Source organism: Anomalospiza imberbis, chromosome 16 (assembly GCF_031753505.1).
Source record: "Anomalospiza imberbis isolate Cuckoo-Finch-1a 21T00152 chromosome 16, ASM3175350v1, whole genome shotgun sequence".
NCBI lineage: Eukaryota > Metazoa > Chordata > Aves > Passeriformes > Viduidae > Anomalospiza > Anomalospiza imberbis.
In genome coordinates, this window is record NC_089696.1 from 1986326 (window position 1) to 2003471 (window position 17146).

General features: G+C 52.2%; 2 protein-coding genes across 3 annotated transcripts in view; one reads left to right on the forward strand and one right to left on the reverse strand.

The window, feature by feature from the left end:
• The window catches only part of WDR24 (WD repeat domain 24), a 249235-nt gene that overhangs the window by 38950 nt on the left and 193139 nt on the right, over nucleotides 1–17146 (forward strand). The window lies entirely within an intron of this gene.
• LOC137483441 (mitochondrial Rho GTPase 2) overlaps nucleotides 1–17146 on the reverse strand; it is a 46126-nt gene that overhangs the window by 14596 nt on the left and 14384 nt on the right. For both annotated transcript variants that reach the window (XM_068206486.1, XM_068206483.1), the window contains exons 20-39: nucleotides 15595–15725; nucleotides 15056–15217; nucleotides 14652–14780; nucleotides 13997–14130; nucleotides 13879–13916; nucleotides 13340–13459; nucleotides 12765–12944; nucleotides 11308–11408; nucleotides 10327–10429; nucleotides 9590–9711; nucleotides 8674–8833; nucleotides 7276–7466; nucleotides 6861–7029; nucleotides 5721–5832; nucleotides 4701–4872; nucleotides 3310–3432; nucleotides 3043–3229; nucleotides 2456–2586; nucleotides 1356–1499; nucleotides 149–268 (exon numbers count right to left, since the gene is read on the reverse strand). In XM_068206486.1, coding sequence (XP_068062587.1) covers nucleotides 149–268; nucleotides 1356–1499; nucleotides 2456–2586; nucleotides 3043–3229; nucleotides 3310–3432; nucleotides 4701–4872; nucleotides 5721–5832; nucleotides 6861–7029; nucleotides 7276–7466; nucleotides 8674–8833; nucleotides 9590–9711; nucleotides 10327–10429; nucleotides 11308–11408; nucleotides 12765–12944; nucleotides 13340–13459; nucleotides 13879–13916; nucleotides 13997–14130; nucleotides 14652–14780; nucleotides 15056–15217; nucleotides 15595–15725 — 2729 coding nt within the window. The remainder of the gene's footprint in view (nucleotides 1–148; nucleotides 269–1355; nucleotides 1500–2455; nucleotides 2587–3042; nucleotides 3230–3309; nucleotides 3433–4700; nucleotides 4873–5720; nucleotides 5833–6860; nucleotides 7030–7275; nucleotides 7467–8673; nucleotides 8834–9589; nucleotides 9712–10326; nucleotides 10430–11307; nucleotides 11409–12764; nucleotides 12945–13339; nucleotides 13460–13878; nucleotides 13917–13996; nucleotides 14131–14651; nucleotides 14781–15055; nucleotides 15218–15594; nucleotides 15726–17146) is intronic.

Sequence of the window (17146 nt, forward strand, 5' to 3'; positions counted from 1 at the left end):
CTCTGCTGCTCACCTGGGCAACACTTGGGACTTTCCAAGATGAAAATCTTCCCTGAGCAGCTGCCTGAGCCCACCCCAGTCCTGTGACTGAGGGTTACACCCAGGGCAGCTGTGCCAGCCCCCACTGTCCATGGCAGGGGACAAGTACCTGTTTCTTCCTCAGGCTGTAGAACAAAGCTTCCTTCTGCAGCCCAAAGCCCACGTAGACCAGGACACCGTGTTCCCAAGGGCAGAACGCAGCCAGGCTGGGAGGGAGGCTGTCGAGACCCTGGTGAGGGAAACCAAAGGCAACTAAACTGAGGCTGGATCCTCTTATTGGATCAGTGAGAGATAAAAGGAGAGCACAGAGGGACCCCAGGGCTGCGAGTGTTTGAGCAGTGGCACATGAGTATGGTGGAAGCTGCTTCCTCCCTTTTGCATCCCCATCTCTGGCTCAGGGAAAGCAAGGAACAACTACACCCTGCCATGGAAACCTGAAGCAAATCGTTTAGTGTTGGAGAAGCAGGTCCCATGAGGGTCCAACAGGTTGAATTCCCACTGAGATATTACTGCTGCATGGGCTTGAAGCTGGGATTTAGTTATGATCAGCTCAACACAAGAAAACAGGGCCCAGGAGGCAGATCTTGAGCAGGGGATGCAAGATCAAACCTTCATGCTGTAGGGAGAGCTGTAGTGAGCTTCTTTCCAGAGGAAAGCCATCTTTTTGAAATGAACAGAAGAATTATTGACAGAACCCAGCTGCTGTATGGACCCAGGCTGAGGCACTGCCTCTTGCCCCCCAAAAACACCCAGCTCCCTTGTGTCTGCCAATGTCACCTGCACCAGGGACCATCTCCATCCTCTCCAACACAGATCCTCCTGCTTTTCTAGCAGGTGTCCTGCTGCCCAAACCCTACCCCTGGGCTGGAGCCAGTGGCTTCTGCCAAGCAGCAGGGACACACAGGGCTGAGTACGTGGCTCTGGGAAGCCATCACCACGCTCCTGGCTCAGAGTACTCACACTCCTCAGGAGTGTCACAATTAGCAGTACGCTCAAAATTAGCTCTCCCTCCCGCACACCGTGCTCACTGCTGCCTGGGCTCTGCTTTGCTGGCACAGGGCTGTCAGCTCTTTGCAGGTGCAGTTTAGGGTTTCTCATGCTTAAAAGTCGGTGCTCCAGGGCAGTTTGGCACTGCTGCGCTTTCTTTCCACACCCAAGAAGGTGCATTGGCAAGATACTCTGTGAACTGGACTAACAGAGATGCCTTCCCTAAGCACACACTCACTCTCTGAGAGCCCTGTGCCTCCCTCCTCCATCTCTGCTGGTGTCCAGCCTCATACGAGGAGCAGGCAGGGCCTGGCAGGTGCCACACTCACCTCAGGGCCAGCAGGGGCTGGGAAGCTGAGCCAGTCGAGGAGCTCACACTTGTCCCGGAGCCAGTCGGAGGCCCAGACGCTGACCCGGCGGTCGGAGCTGGTGGCCAGCCAGAGCTCCCCTCCTTCCACCCCGAGGTCGTGGTACTGTGAGCAGAAAGACAGCCCTGTCCTTCTGGAGGCACAGAGGCTTTGAAGGAGGGGAACAGTAAAGAGTGGGACAGGAACTCATGGGAACATGGGGCTTGTGTTTAGGGGATGAAAGCCAGGGTTAACCTCTGTTTGGGGCTGCTCCATCCCTGGAAGTGTCCAAAGCCAGGCTAGACCAGGTTTGGAGCAACCTGGTCTAATGAGAGGGGTCCCTGCCCGTGGCAGGGGGCTGGAAATAGATGATTTTAAAAGTCCTTTCCAACCCAAATCCTGGTCTGAACGTCACAGTTCTCTTCCTTGGGACACCCTCTGGACCTGCACATCTCCTAGGGGAGTTATTTCCAATACCATGTGTCCCCTAACAACGTCCTTCACCACAAATCAAGGAGGATTTCCTCAGTCTCAGATTACCAGGAAACACAGCCTTGCAATGTAGATGATCTTAAAGCCTGAGAGCTGAGGGAAAACTATTCCCATTTCTGCTGTGCAAAGGGAAAAAACTCTCCACAAAGAGGACAAAGGAGGTACTCAAACCATCCCACTGCTGCACAGCCAAGTCTTCCCAGCTCCACAGAGGAACGGTACAGGCTAGCAAAGACCATTTTTGGGGGGCACAGGGGCTGCATGCTCACAGCCTGGGCTGCTCCTGTGGGGTGCTGCTCTCCAAGAACCTGTGGCACAGGTTCATGTCACACCTGCATGCAGGGTGTCAACAACTGCCACTAAAGGGCCCCCTGCAGGCACAGCCTCACTCAGGCTGCACCTGCAACACATGGAGATTTATTCCACTGAATATATCCCTGGAAAAAAAACTGCTCAGAAGTTGCTGGAGGGGATGCAGAAAGATTTCCAAAGAGGAAAAGCAAGGGACACCAAAGCAAACTTGCTGTCCATGCTGCTTCCCAGAGCTGTGCAGTGACAGATGGGGACTGGACTCACTCCTGAGGTCTCACCTGCTTCCTGGTGCACTGGAGAACGGTGATGGGGGAGCCTTTGTGGTCAGCCAGGACATGGATGGTCATTCCAGTGCGAGGGCTGCTGACAGCCACTGTCCCATCCTTGCCCCCTGATAAGATCATTTCCCCTGATGGCAGAGGAGAAGAAAGAATGGGACACTTCTTGTAGGAGGAAAAAAAGGTCAGAGAAGAAAGGTCCAAGACTCTGGGATACCAGTGTCCTGAAACACTGTGAGAGGCTGGGAACATCCCAGTCAAGGGCTGGGTATGATGAGATGTCTCAGAGACACCCATTAAACCTCCACTCTGAAGAAGAGCCACAGTAAATCATAAAACAAAGGTGTTTGTTGTACCCAAACCCCTTGGCTATCCCAGAGCCAAAGCACCTCCCGTGTCCCAACCACCACGTGCTCAGCTGGCAGAGTCACCAGAGCTCACTAAGACAAGTTCTGTGGCTCTCCCTGGCCCTGGGGTTTTGGGCAGGTGGTCAGGACACAGCAGCTGGAGGTCAGGGTAAACCCAGGCAGCACCAAGCCACGTTCCCCGAGGTCACATGTCCCCACTGTCACCCCAGGCAGCCTCACCATCAGTGGAGTAGGTGACTGCTGTCAGTGCAGCAGCGTGGGGGTGCATTTTCAGCTCCATCTCTGTCCTGGAAACACTGAACACACGGACAGTGCCATCACTGTACCCTGCCACCACGTGCTGGCTCTCGCCGGGATAAGGCCACACGCCAACGGGACGAGGCTTCCAGGCCAGGCACTGGCAGCTCTGCAAGGAAATTGGCAGAGACCTGGTGACACAGGGGACACTTCCCTGAGGGAAGGGACTGATGTGCCACGAACCCTTACCTGGTTGAGCACCTGGAACTGCACCACCAGCTCGGTGCTGCCCAGAGCCCAGATCCTCACGCTGCCGTCCTCCCCGCACGTGGCACAGTGACTCTCGTCGGGACTAAAGCACACCTCGGTCACCTGCTCCAGGGAAAAGGCAGGCAACAGGGCTCTGTGGGTGCCACAGACCAGAGCACACCAGCTGCCCTGTCGGAACCCAGAATGTCCCTTGGACACTCTTGGATGTTCCGGGCCCAGGTCAGAAGCATTTGAGACCCTGGTATGCAGCTGGAAACCCCTGTGGCTTTGAACCTGATCCATGGAACAATTTGCCAACCTTGCAGGAAGAACAAGAAATCACAAAAGTTTAGATATTATAGTAGAAGTAGTCACAAAGTGAAAGGAAGAGTTTTTGAGTGCTGTACAGGGGGGTTTTAGGCCTTGTACAGAGGGGTCTGGGTTTTGTACATGGGGGTCAGAAGTTCTAAGATTTGAGTGTGCCCTGTCCTCCTCCTTTTTCCTTCCTAACCTCCATGTTCTGGGTGATGTTGGCACTCACAGATTGGTTTAGAGTAGAAAGTCACTGTTCAATATAGGTGATGGGCATTGGGGAAAAACCATAAACATTTAACACGTAATGTGTGATATAAAAGAGGGCACCAGCCCCCTGGGAGTCAGTGTGTGCCCTTGCCTGACTGCTGAACGGACCGCAGCAGCTCAGGGAGAAATCTTTTAGATAACACACAATAAACTACCTTGAGACCGGACGAATGAAGACTACTGAGTCTTTCTTTGAAGGCACGGGTTGGAGGAGAGACTTTTCCACCTTTCTGGGCCACCCCAACCAGGGAGTGAGACCCGTCACTGCCCTGCCCCTTCATCCTGCTCATGGGACACACTAGATGAGAGGGAACATAAAGGATGGTGCAGAGCTTTGCTTTTGGGCTAACAGGACAAGAGGAAACGTCCTCAACTTGCACCAGGGAAAATTGAGATTGAATATTAGGAAGAATTTCTTCACAGAAAGTGTTGTAAAAGCACTGGCACAGGCTGCCCAGGGCAGTGGTGGGGTCACCATACCCAAGAGTGTCCAAAAAATGTGTGGATGTGGCACTTGGGGACATGGTTTAATTGCGAATGTTGTGGTGGTGCTGGGTTGGTGCTTGGACTTGATGATCTTAAAGGTCCTTTCCAACCTTATCAATCATAGGAAAGAGTAAACTCAGCCCCAAGGGCAGGACCAGGCACTATGCACAGTAAACCTAACCCCAAAGGCAGGACCAGGCAAGGTGCATTGCAAGTTGTCACAAAACACCTTCTTCTCCCATCATTTGAACCCTTTTTTCTGTAGCAGAAAGAGACCCTGCTGAAGCAACAGCAAAACTCAAAGCAGGTCCAGCCCCTCTGACCTTGTTCTTGTGGCCACTGATGAGTCGGATGCTGGTGCTCTCCACCCAGTTGATGTACCACAGGGTCCCTGCCGTGGTGCCCACAATTCCCATTTCCAGGGAGTCGTCAAAGGCTGCGCTCACAACGGTCCCATCCAGGGTGATCTCATGCTCCAGCAGGACTGAGCCAGACCTGGAGGAAGGCAGGGTGGGAGAAGGATGGGCTCAGATGTTGGAACAGCCACTCTGCCTGCTTTAAATCCAACTTGCTAATGAGCCAGTTCAATGAGGAGCTCCTGTCCATGGAACAGTGACTGGGAGAGCTGCCTGGGAGCCCTCAGAGCCCCCTCCAGTGCCTAAAGGAACTCTAAGAGAGCTGGAGAAGGACTTTGGACAAGAGCCTGGAGTGACAGGACATGGGAGAGGGGCTTCCCACTGACAGAGGGTAGGATTAGATGGGATATAGGGAAGGAATTCTTTCCATGAGAGTGGGAAGGCCCTGGCACAGGATGCCCAGAGAAGCTGTGGCTGTCCCTGGATCCCTGGAAGTGTCCAAGGCCAGACTGGACAGAGCTTGGAGTAACCTGGGATAGTGAAAAGTGTCCCTGCCCATGGCAGGGAGGGTTGGAATGGGATGGTCTTGAAGGTTCCTTCCCACCCAAACCATTCCATGATTCTATGATTTGTACTTCAACTACTTTTTTACAGGAAAGAAAAAAAAATAGGGCATGCAATGGCATGAGAGAATAAACAAAGGCAATGTATTTTTTCTAATTCGCCTAAAGGAATTCCTACAAACCACTGACACAAACCTCAGGCACAATAAACACCCCCCTTCCACTATTAAGAGGATTCAGCTACCTGTGGCAAAAATTCAGTCAAAAGATCCAGACAGAAAGAATCAGCAGTGACGGGATGGAGGGAAAAAGCCAAGGATGAAGCATAGCAGGAGCAGCGTGGTTGCACATGGTGTCTGCCTGCACAAAGCCACCTCTCAGACAGGTCCTGGGGACTGCCAGGTGAGGGGCCACGAGCTCCTACCTGGCATTGGGCCCTTTCAGCCTCAGCTCCTGCACGGTGGCCACGGACCACAGGCGGATGCGCTTCGTGTTGCTGCCGCTCAGCAGGCGGTGGTGCTGACACAGCAGCACGCCTGGGGAGGAAGGGCACCTGTCAGTATCCATTACTCCTTGTTGTAGGAATCAGAAAAATAGAAACTTCCACAGACACTGAAGGGTTTGATTTGCAGCCTTGGGAGAAGCTAGGATTGATGTAAAAATACAATACATAGACATTAAGTAGAAAAATCTTATGTTTCTGTAGTTGTAAGTAAGAATATGCCTTAAGTAAGTAAGAAACTGTATGGGTAAGATGGTGAAGGGGTTATAGTGTAGTAATGTAATGGTATGGAGCAGGTTGGGAGTTTAGAAGTTATAGTAGAAGCATATGTGTGCAAGTGAGATAGAAGCCATTGGACAAAAGTATCCACAGTGCAGCAGAAGTAAGTAAAGGTGATAGGTTAGAAAAGCAAAATAAACCCTGTGGCAACTGTCCATTGGATTAGAAAGTTATATATTGCCTTGTCACAAAGAACTTGTGACTACTTTGTGCTATGGCCGACTGCCTGCTCCTCTAAAATCTCACATCCTCTGAGACTGATGTTTATCTGAGCAATAAATCGTTCTTAGCCCAACGATGGTCCCATCCCTTTGTTACAAGTGGTGACAATGATACCCTGTCATCATTCCAAGGGTGCTCCTGACAGCCACTTGGGCAGCAAAGTGGGAGGGTTCTACAGCCCAGCACTGTTTTAGAGACTAGAGGACTGTAGGTGCTTCGGCACAGGCTGTGCAGAGCAGTGGTGGAGTCACCATCCCTGCAAGATTCAAACAGCTTGTGGATGTGGTGCTCAGGGACATGGCTTAATGCTGGACCTGGCAGTGCTGGGTTAGTGGTTGGACCTGATGATCTTAGAGACCTTTTCTAACATTAATGATTCTATGAAGCCCCCAGGAAACCCAAGACCCTGAGGAAATCCAGGTCACAGATCCATTGCCACCCCACACATCTTGTATCCAACACAGCAAACTGGTTTTCCAAGCACAGCTGAAGTGGGAAGTCTGTGAGCTCAGGGCTTCTTTCCCAACACATTCCCTGTTACAGCCCTGGCACTGCACCCACCGATCTCGCCCTCATCAGCCTCCCACGTCATGAAGCAGGAATTGGTCTCTGTGTCCCACACACAGATCTGGCCTGAGTTAGTCCCACTGTAAAGGAGAGCGTCAGCGCCATAACAGAGAGAGGTCAGCTCCACCAGCCCCAGCACGTCTGGGGCAGGGGCACGATGAACCTGCCAGAGCACAAAAAGCAGGAATGTCAAAGGGAATGAACATGCTTAGATGCATCAGGAGAAAAAACATCCTCCTCCCCTCAATTCCTGCAGTTAATGCCACAAATACAACCAAAAGCTGTTTGTGCACAGTCAATATCACCTCACTAAGAGAAATCATCAGCTCTCACAGAGCCCTCACCAGGGGCTTAGAAAATAAGTCAGAGATGCTGAAAATAAATCTTAAAAGGTAAAAGGAAGGTTTACCTTGAGTCTGACAGCAGCTCCCTGCTGCTCCAACACCCAGAATGTCACAGCTCCCCTCCCCACACAGGCGAGGTCTTGGTGAGAGAAAGGGCTAAAAGCCACATCATGGAGAGGCTCTGAGATACGAGTGGACAGCATGAGCTCATAGGTGTGGGTGCTCCACAGAGCCATGGTCTGGTCACTGTAGTCCCCTAAGGAGAACGGGAAAGACAGCAGGAAGAACTCTGCTGCCTCAGGATGCTCACAAACATCCACACAGCACACACACATCAACAGTGTCACCCCCTCATCCAGCTGTTGGGAGACAACTGTCCCAAACACCATTCCAGGCATGGACACAACTGTGCACAGCACAAGCTGCACAACACAAGAGATGCTTGCCCCGTTAAGGGCAGACAGAACTGGCCCAGCACTTCACACTGGAGATTGTAGCAAAGCTGTCCTGGCAGTGGAGTTATTTGGAGCAGCCAGGGCTGGGACTGAGCAGGCAGAGCAGTTTCCCTGCTGTTTCTCCATCCTTGGGAGTTGCTGCACACCTTGGGGAATGCCCCACACAAACTCTCCAGGGACACAGGGCACTCAGGAATAACCCTGTCTTGACAAAGAACGGGATGTCACCTTTGCCAAGGTCCCAGCTGAGGTGGGAGCTGACCTCCATGGAAGCCACCACAGCTGGGTGGGAGCAGAAGGCGTTGGCCTCAGTGATGGCCAATTCCCAAGCTTCCAGAGAGCTCAGGAGGACAGTGCTCTGCTGTTGCCTGTCCCAGGCCCCACAAGCTCTGTGGACTTTCAGTTTTTCCCTCCCCTGCAGCCCAGATCAGAGCTGGAGGAGGAGAGCTCCTCTCCCACACTGCTCCCTGAAGAGCACAAAGCTCCCTTTCTCTCCAGCAAAGCCTGCTTTCCTTTCCAAAGGCAGCCTCACCAGCCTGGAGCGAGCGTATTGCCTGCTCCACAGGTGCCCTCTCATGCAAAACAAGAGCTCCCTAATTGCATGTTGTCCTTTAAATGTCCCCTGCCTGAACAAAACAGACAGCTTGAGCATCCATCCTGTGCTGGCATGGCTGCCTGGCAGGAGGCTCACAGTTGGGAGCCTGGCTACTTCTGTCCAAGTCCGTCTAGGCAGCAATAACAAGTCCAGAAGAAGGCTTTTCTCTCTGCACACTATAAATAGTAACCACAAACCATGTACAGGGGGTTTAAGAAGCACCAATGAGTCGGGAGAAGAAAGCTGCAACTGCTGCATTCCCTGCTGTCCCAAGGATACCATGGAACAGCTTCCTGCCCATGAGCCTGCTGCACATCTGGCAGGTGTTTGGTGCTCACAGCACCCTCCTGCCATGAGCTGTCTGCTCTGGGGTGCACCCCTGCACCCACAGCTGCTGTTACAGGAGTGCTCACCTATGGTGACAAGGAATCTGTCATCACAGGAGAATGCCATGGCTTGCACTTGTGTCTCATGGTGGAACAGCTCTGCTGTGCAGGCCCCATCCTGGGTGCTCCAGATGCAGATCTGACAGTGGGAGTCTCCATGCTTCTGCCCTGAGGCAGAGGCAAGAACCTAACAGAACAATGTGTAAGTAATTAGAGAATGCTCATTAGCCTTAACGGTTTTTTCAGTTATCCCACATTAAAGGGATGTGGCTGGCAAATGGAGAATTCAGTGAGAAACAACCATTCAGCTGATGGCAGGAGGGAAAGGCAGCATCACCCAGAGGAAGGGAACAGCCTTTGCAGAATCACGGAATCATTGAGGTTGGGAAAGATCTCCAAGATCATCAAGTCCAACCTGTGACTGATCCCCAGCTTGTCACCCAGCCCAGGGCATGGAGTGACACATCCAGCTCCTCCTTGGACACTTCCAGGGATGGGGACTTTACCACTCCCGGGCAGCCCCTTCCAATGCCTAGCCATCCTTTCCGTGGAGAAATTCTTCCTGATGTCCAGCCTGAACCTCCCCTGGCACAGCTTGAGGCTGTTCCCTCTCATCCTGTCCCTGTTCCCTGGGAGCAGAGCCTGACCCCTGCCAGCTGCCCCTTCCTGTCAGGGAGTTGTGGAGAGCCAGAAGGTCCCACCTGAGCCTCTTTTTCTCCAGACTGAGCTCCTCATCAGACTTGTGCTCCAGCCCCTTCCCCAGCTCTGTTCCCTTTTCTGGACATTCTCCAGCCCACACTGAGCCAGCACAACAGACAGCTGACTCTAAAATAATCTCCATAGCCTCCAGGCAGAAGGAGGAACAGACCAATGGGATTTTAGGTTCAGGGATTGCAAAGTGCCAGGGACAAGCCCTGGCCTGGGGCAGAGCAGCCTCTCCCACCTGGGCATGGTGGCTGAGGGTGAGTGTGGAGATCTCCTCAGCATGGCCCAGCCAGTGGCTCTGGGACCCCGAGTGCAGGTCTTCAACCACGATGACGCAGCCACAGGAGTAGGCGAAGAAGCCTGGCAGAGGAGGGGGAGGAGAGGGGATGTTTTCATGGAAAGGCTGCACATACAGCCCCCACCACAACCCACGTGGAAAATTCTGTGATTCATTAATACGTAAAAGCTGACTCTTTGATGCAGCTCAGCAGCAGCAGGTTGGGAGCGGGGTGAAATCTCACTTTCCCTAACCTGAGTAAAGTAGAGCTGCTGGGCATCATTCCAGCTGGAGAAATGAGGCAGGATGGGCTTTGTGAGCTTCCCTCCCGCTCTGTCCACTCAACAACTGGAGCCTGACTCTGCCCCACCAACTAAAGCTTGCCAACAGCAAAGAGCTACTGGATTTGCCAACACAAAGAACCTTTGTGTTCAAGCAAAGATCCCAATCCAACAGTCAGCCATAATTTCCCTCAGTACACATCCCCAGAATCACAGAATAGAATCACACGTGAGTTGGGTTGGAAGGGACCTTAAAGCCCATCTCATTCCACCCCCTGCCACAGGCAGGGACACCTTCCACTATCCCAGGCTGCTCCAAGTCCTGTCCAACCTGGCACTGGGCACTTCCAGGGTTCCAGGGGCAGCCACAGCTTCTCTGGTAACACATCCCACCACTCCAGAGCATTCCCAGTGTACCTGTATCTGGGTTCCACACCATATTCCCTCTGCCATTCCCATTGTAGCCGATCACTGCTTTCAGCTTCAGCACCTCACTGCCCACTGGAGGAGACAAGAAACTCTGCAAGAAAAACAGACACTGGCTTAAAATAATCTCTGGAAGAATGGTCTGGTCAGGTGCATCAACACCCACACAGGAAAAAGTGAGTGTCCTCAAACACACATCCCACACAGATCCTGCCAACACTCACACAATTCCATAATGGAAGAGACAAATAACATTCCATAACAAAAGAGACACTGCCCCAGCATAGCCAGGCACAGATGCTTTCAGATAGGGCACAAAACAGGCTGGCAGCAAATGCCCAGCCGAGGAGCAGCTGCTACTCCTGCTGGGAAAGAATTCCACTGACTTGGAATGCAGATACTTCAACAGGAAGAGAACTGGGAGAAAAATGCTGCCAGGTGGAGGGACAGAGAGAGGATTGGGGGTGAAATTTGGATGTAGCTGTTCTTCCAGCACTAGCAGCAGAGCTTAGGGAAGGGCTGAGTTAAGTTTCTGTTTTATCCCTGCTGTGTTTGTTAACAGAGCAGGAGCTGTGCTGTGTCTCTCCTCACCACACTCCATGGATTTGCCTTCCCCAGCCTGCTCTGCCAATGCAGCTGCTCGCAAATATGGGAGCACAATGAATCACTCCATTGCTCACTCGTCTTTCACTCTCAATAGCCATGCCATTTCCACTCCTTTTGAATAAAAATGTATGCAGATTTGGGCAACACAAAAAGAGTTGAGCACAACTCACTTTTTACTAGTCTGGGAAGAGTTACATGTAGAGGAGAACAGGGAATTAACGTTAGGATTTCTCACTGAACATCAGCCCAGGGGTATATTTCCCAAATTGCTTTCCAACAGAGAACAAAATGGAAATAATTTGGAAAATCCACCTACCCCAGCCCCAAAATGCCTGTTCTCCACCTGGTAACCAGCACAGCTCTCACCTGGGGGAGCACTGATGCCTTGAAGCGAGGAGTGAAATGCCGGTAGGAATCTGGGCGGATGGAACACTGGGACTTGGGAGTTTTGGCCCCATTCCTGGGCTCTGCCACACAAAGGAGAAAAAGGTACCCGTGGGATGCTACTCCTGGGAAGGGTTTGGGAGCAGCACCCAGGCTGTGGCTCACTTATATTCAGGTGCTGTACGCGTGTGAACGCACACGAGGCAAAAAGCAAACTGCAGTGTCACATGTGGCATATCCCAAGTGGGAAAGGATCCACAAGGATCGTGAGTCCAACCCCTGGCCCTGCACAGACACCCAACAATCCCACCCTGCACCTCAGAGCATCATCCAAGTGTTCCTGGAGCTCTGGCAGCCATGCCCATTCCCTGAGGAGCCTGTTCAATCAATGCCCAGCACCCTCTGGGGGAAGAACCTTTTCCTGATATCCAGCCTGACCCTCCCTGACACAGCTCCAGCCATTCCCTGGGTTAGTTCCTTTCCCACCTGTAGTAATGCATCTGAACAACTCAGACTACAGTGTGCACCAGCCATTTCACTTGTAACTGTTCTTACCAGAATTTTCTCAAAGCTCTCTAAAATTCATCAAAGTTACTAAGACATAAACTGTACTAAAATAAGAAAGAAGCTAAAACCCGAATTCCAAGACCACAAAAAAGAGGCAACAAAGAACTGTAAAGCACCTAAACTATAACCAATCACATATTCTGAAAAGTACATACAAAACACGTAGACAAACAAAAATGCCAATAAAAAATACGTAATCAGCTTACACAGAAGAGTTATATAAATAAGTACTTAATGTAAACAATAAACAGATTCTACTTAATCATATTAATTAGTTATCCAGGAATCCTAAATTTCCCACACCCGCTCAGCCACCTCCCACTGCAAACAGCCTAAGGACACCCATGCCTTGTGCTCCGGGCATCCCTGTGAAACCACGAGCCCCACAGCTCCATGTCTGGAACAGGAGCACTGGGGGCAGTTTTATCCTGAGGTTTTCCAACAAGTCCTGCTGAGGCTGAGCACTGGCAGCTGCCTGCTCCTGGCAGGTCGCCACACACCACCGCAGCTCCCAGGCTGTGCAGCTATTAATAGAGCCATTGGGAGCTTTAATTGCAGCTGGATTTAATGGGACATGCCACTCAGAGATGATACTGGCTCCAGGCTGAAGACAAGCTTCTGGTGTGCCCAGAAGCAGCAGCAGGGAAAGAGGCAGAAAAACGAGCAGTTTTAGGGATCAGTGTGAGCTTCCCTCAATACTGATTTCCCTTGGAAAGTCATGCCCAAGGGAAAACTCCTAAGGAACACGCTGCAGCCTTTCACCTCACAGCTCAGAGCATGTGTCTGGGTCCCTCTGCCCTGCAATAATAATGGTCTTTCATTGGTCTTGGGGGATAGACCAAGCTGCCATGCAGGCAATACCCCTGATTTACTGTTTGCTGGCTTTTCAGGAGACCTCGAGCTCTCCTGCCTCACTTTGGGCCTCACAACAGGCTCCTCATTCCCATCTGATTCCACCACAATGACTGAGGCATCTTTGTGCTCATTTGCCACCTTCCTGCTGCTGTCTGGTAGATCTGCCTCCTCCTCCCTGTCCGACTCAGAGGAAATACCTGGGGAGAAAAATCAGTGGGAAGATGGAGCCATCCACGTCCTTCAGGACCACTCCATGTGTGCCTGGCCCCTTGACTTCTGGCAGTGTCATTCCCCTGCTCTGTGGAACAGCTCAGCTGATAGGGTGGAGGGCAAAGCAGACAATTCCTATTAGGAATGACCAACAAGGTGTTTAGCACAGTCAGAGAGGCTGTGCCAGCAGCTCAGTACGTGGAGGAAGGCAGAGGATAAAGGGGTGCTGAACCCCAGCTTAGGGGAAGGAATTGCAGCCTGGTCTGTCAAGTCTGCCAGAAGGGATCCCAGGTAGGGATGGCTCCAAGGATGCTGCTGAACTAGGCAAGTTTTTCCTAAAATGAGGTTCATTTTCCTCTTTCCTGCAAGCAGTTCCTCTTACTTTGAAATGCTGCTGGGTGGACAGAGCTGATATCCAGACACGGTGGGGAGGACAGCAGTGGAAGAGGCACTGTCTGCCGAGGGGTCTCAGAGACATCCTTGGGCGTCTCAGAGCTGCTGTCTGGGAAAGAAAAAGGCTTGGTGTCACTTCCTTCACCCCATGCTCCTCTCATCCTTTTGGATAGTGACACCTCCAAGCTCAGCTTTCCAGCTTCCATAGAAGCCACTTCTCTGTGTTTTAAGAAAGAGAAGGACAGAGAGAGAGGGACAATGAGGGAGAAAGAAGACAGAGGAGATGGAGGCAGAGAAAGACAGAAGGCAAAAGGTGAAAATCTACCAGAAAGCCCAGAGTGGCTCTGCTTAGAACATCCCCACCTAGGCAGATTGAGAGGTGCTGCCAATTAATTTGAGATTGTCCTTCAAGGCTAATTAGCTGGTTTTCCCCCCATTACATGACTCCCTCAGGGAAGGAACCATCCCCCCAAAATCCCCACCCTCTGGGAAAGCTGCCAGCACAACTCATGGAAGAGGCAAACTCACCTGACCTCAGCACCAGAGTGGACGCAGGGGAACAAGCCCTGGGAAGGTGAGGAGACCGGAGTCACACAGGGATGGGGCAGGGAAAGGGGACACAGACAGGCACTGCCAGCACCATTACCTGGCTGGGGATGACTTGACTGGAGGTGAAGCTAGGAAATCCCAGAGGAAGATGGCATCCCCAACGCTGATGACGTGCTCTTGGTTTGGGGTGAAGGCGACCTGGTGCACAGGCTCTGAGTGGCCGACGAACACCTGGGAGAGAGCGCGCCTCGAATCCCCATCGCCATTTGTCTTGTCAGGATGGGCTTACTCCACCCCCTGTCCTGCCCAGCCAGGGTCTACAGGCCTCAGCAGAAGGTCCAGAAGAGGATCTATCACACCTACAGTTCTCACACCAGTGGGCTGATCAACCTGAGACCAACCTCCAACACACTCATTTAGGGAAGGAAGCAAAAGCTGAAGAGTCCAAAGTCTTATCCTGCCTCTGAAGCCTTGAGTGAACCATTTTCCTCTCCATTTTCTCTCTTTGTCCCTAACACAGAGCTATCACCTATCTCTGTCCTTTGCAGAGGGTCTCACTGGGGTGCTCTGGCAGCCCCAGCTTGTGCCCACTGCCAGGCACTGTTACAGTGTGGGGTTGGAGCTGCATTTCTCTGCTGGGCAAACTGGGACTGGGGACACTGGGCCAGGTCATACAGAGCTCATTTGCTGCTCTCTTCTCTGGAGGTTCAGCAATGCAGCACCACCCCCTTCCTTCCCTGGGTGGGCAGTACCTGGAAGTTGATGTTGAAGCGCATCCGATAGTCCCACACTTTGATAACCTTGTCACCAGCAGTGAGCAGGTACTGGCCATCCTCGCTCAGTGCCAAGGAGGAACAGCTCAGCTTGTGCACAGGGGACACCTGAGGACAAGAAATGGCACCAGCAGCCTTAGCTGAGCTGGTTCATATCCTTATTTACATTTCAGCATGAGAAAAGTAGTGTGACAGTGTGGAAAACAAGGACAAGCTCGGCTCACCCTGAGCACGAGAACGCTGGGACAGCTGCAGGCTTCTCACTTGTGTTTCTGTGAAGCCTGTGAGCTCCAGGAGGGGTTTTTCTCTCATTTAACCTCCCAGAGAGACAAGAAGTGCCCAGCCCCCACAGGAGACCTGGTAGATGAATTTCAGTGTCCTACCTCTCGCACCAGCCGTCCGGTTTTTGCATCAAGCACAAGGATTTTGTTGGAAGAAGTGGATACCAGGAGCTCGCCCTGAGGCACAGGACCAAAGCAGACCTTCACTGCAGAGTCCAAGATGGTGCTGTGCAGGTCCAGGATGCTGATGTCCACCCTCAGCAGCTGTGGAACAAAGAGCCACTGAACAACCCCTGCAGGAGCCTCAGGATTGCTCCCGTGCTCCTACCACGAGGCTGTGGAGCCCCCTGGACCCTTCCCTTCCCACTTAATGAGGGGCTGCAGGTCCAGGCAATGCCCAGGAGAGCAGGTCAAGAGAGAGGTGAGAGCTGACAGCCTCCACAGCACCTCTCCAAATTATCTTTCTAGAGGGGAACGAAGGCAGAGGAGAAGAAACCTCAAATTTGTTCTTTCCATCTCACGGAAGGGAAAACAGGGAGCTCAGTGTCAGCCCCACGCCCTGATCCACCTCCCTGGATGCCGCCTATGGAGTTTCCAGGGGACAGCCCTGTCCCCAGGAGTGAGGGGACTCTGCTGGGTACCTCATCGAGTGAGCAGGCCTCCATCACTGTCACCACGTACTTGGAGGGCCCCACGAAGGCCAGCAGGCGACTGTCCCCACTGACCACCAGAGTGTCCACACCACTCCCAGCGTCCCGGGCCACCACATTGCCTGGGGGACACAGCAAGAGAGTGAGGAGCAGCAAAGCCCACTCTGATGGTGCTGCTGGGCAGCAGCTGCAGCTTCTCCTGCAGCCTGAGAAAAAAAAGCAACCTGTACTGTACTGTAGGAGATGCCACAAATTTTATTTACACTCCCAGAATGTGCAGTGAAGCACCTCAAAAACAAGGTTGAGATGCACAGCTTGTTGCCTGAGAGAACACACAGCATTTTCAAGGAGAGCAGAACAAAGCCAAAGGAATAAAATTGATTTTAGGGCTAATTTTTTAGTGTTACAAGAGGCTGTGATGAGGAGCTCTGAGATCTCAGCTGCAGCCTGGGTGTCTGAACCCAGAGCACAATGAAGTCAGTGCTGAAGCACTGATGTCAGTCCAGAGGGCAGAGAGACCCAGAGGTCTGAAAACCACAGAAATTACAGCAATTCTCTGTATTTATTCCATGACCATAATTCCACTGTTCTGTCCCTGGAACATGACCAGACAGCAAACACAGTTTCAGAGCAAAGTCACCAGATCCCAGCTGCAGCACTGACACCAAACCTGGGTTATTTTGGATGAATTCCCTGATTCCTCCAACCCCTGCTCCTTCTCCTGCATGCTTCCTGGAGCAGGTGCCTCCTCTTTGTGCAATATTGCACAGTGTAAAAATCAGAGTTCCCTTTCCCTGCCCAAGCTTGTGCTGTCACAACTCATTTCCAAAGAATACACTAAATGTGACACTAATTTTTCCAAACTGCCTTGCCTCTGCCCTGCCTCCAGCTCTCCACCAGCTCCTTTCACCAGCACAGAGCAGCTCTGCTGCAGGCAGGATTAGGGCAACAATCCACTTCAAACAAATTAAATTGCACATGTACAGAATGGAAAGAATCAGGGCTTGGGCATGGATAAATCTCTGTGACCCCAGCACATTAATGAAATCATCACACCAGCAGGATGAGAGGGTTTGAACCAGGACAGGTAGGGAAGTGCTGGCAGTCACTGGGGTTTGCTCACACAGAAGGTACAAACAGCAGTCACAGAACCATAAAGGTTGGGAAAGCACTCTAAGATTATCAAGTCCACTAAAACATGTACCCAGGTGCCACATCCACATGTCTTTTAAATCCTTCCAGGGACGGTGACCACGTCACTGCCCTGGGCAGCTGTGCCAGAGCCTGACCACCCTTCCCATGAAGAAATTTTCCCATGATCAAATCTAAACCTCTCCTGGCACTTGAGGCCATTTCCCCTTGTCCTGTCCCCGTTCCCTGGGAGCAGAGCCCGATCCCCCTGGCTGTCCCCTCCTGTCAGGAGTTGTGCAGAGCCACCAGGTCCCCCCTGAGCCTCCTCTTCTCCAGGCTGAGCCCCTTTCCCAGCTCCTTCAGCCCCTCCTGGTGCTCCAGCCCCTTCCCCAACTCTGTTCCCCTCTCTGGA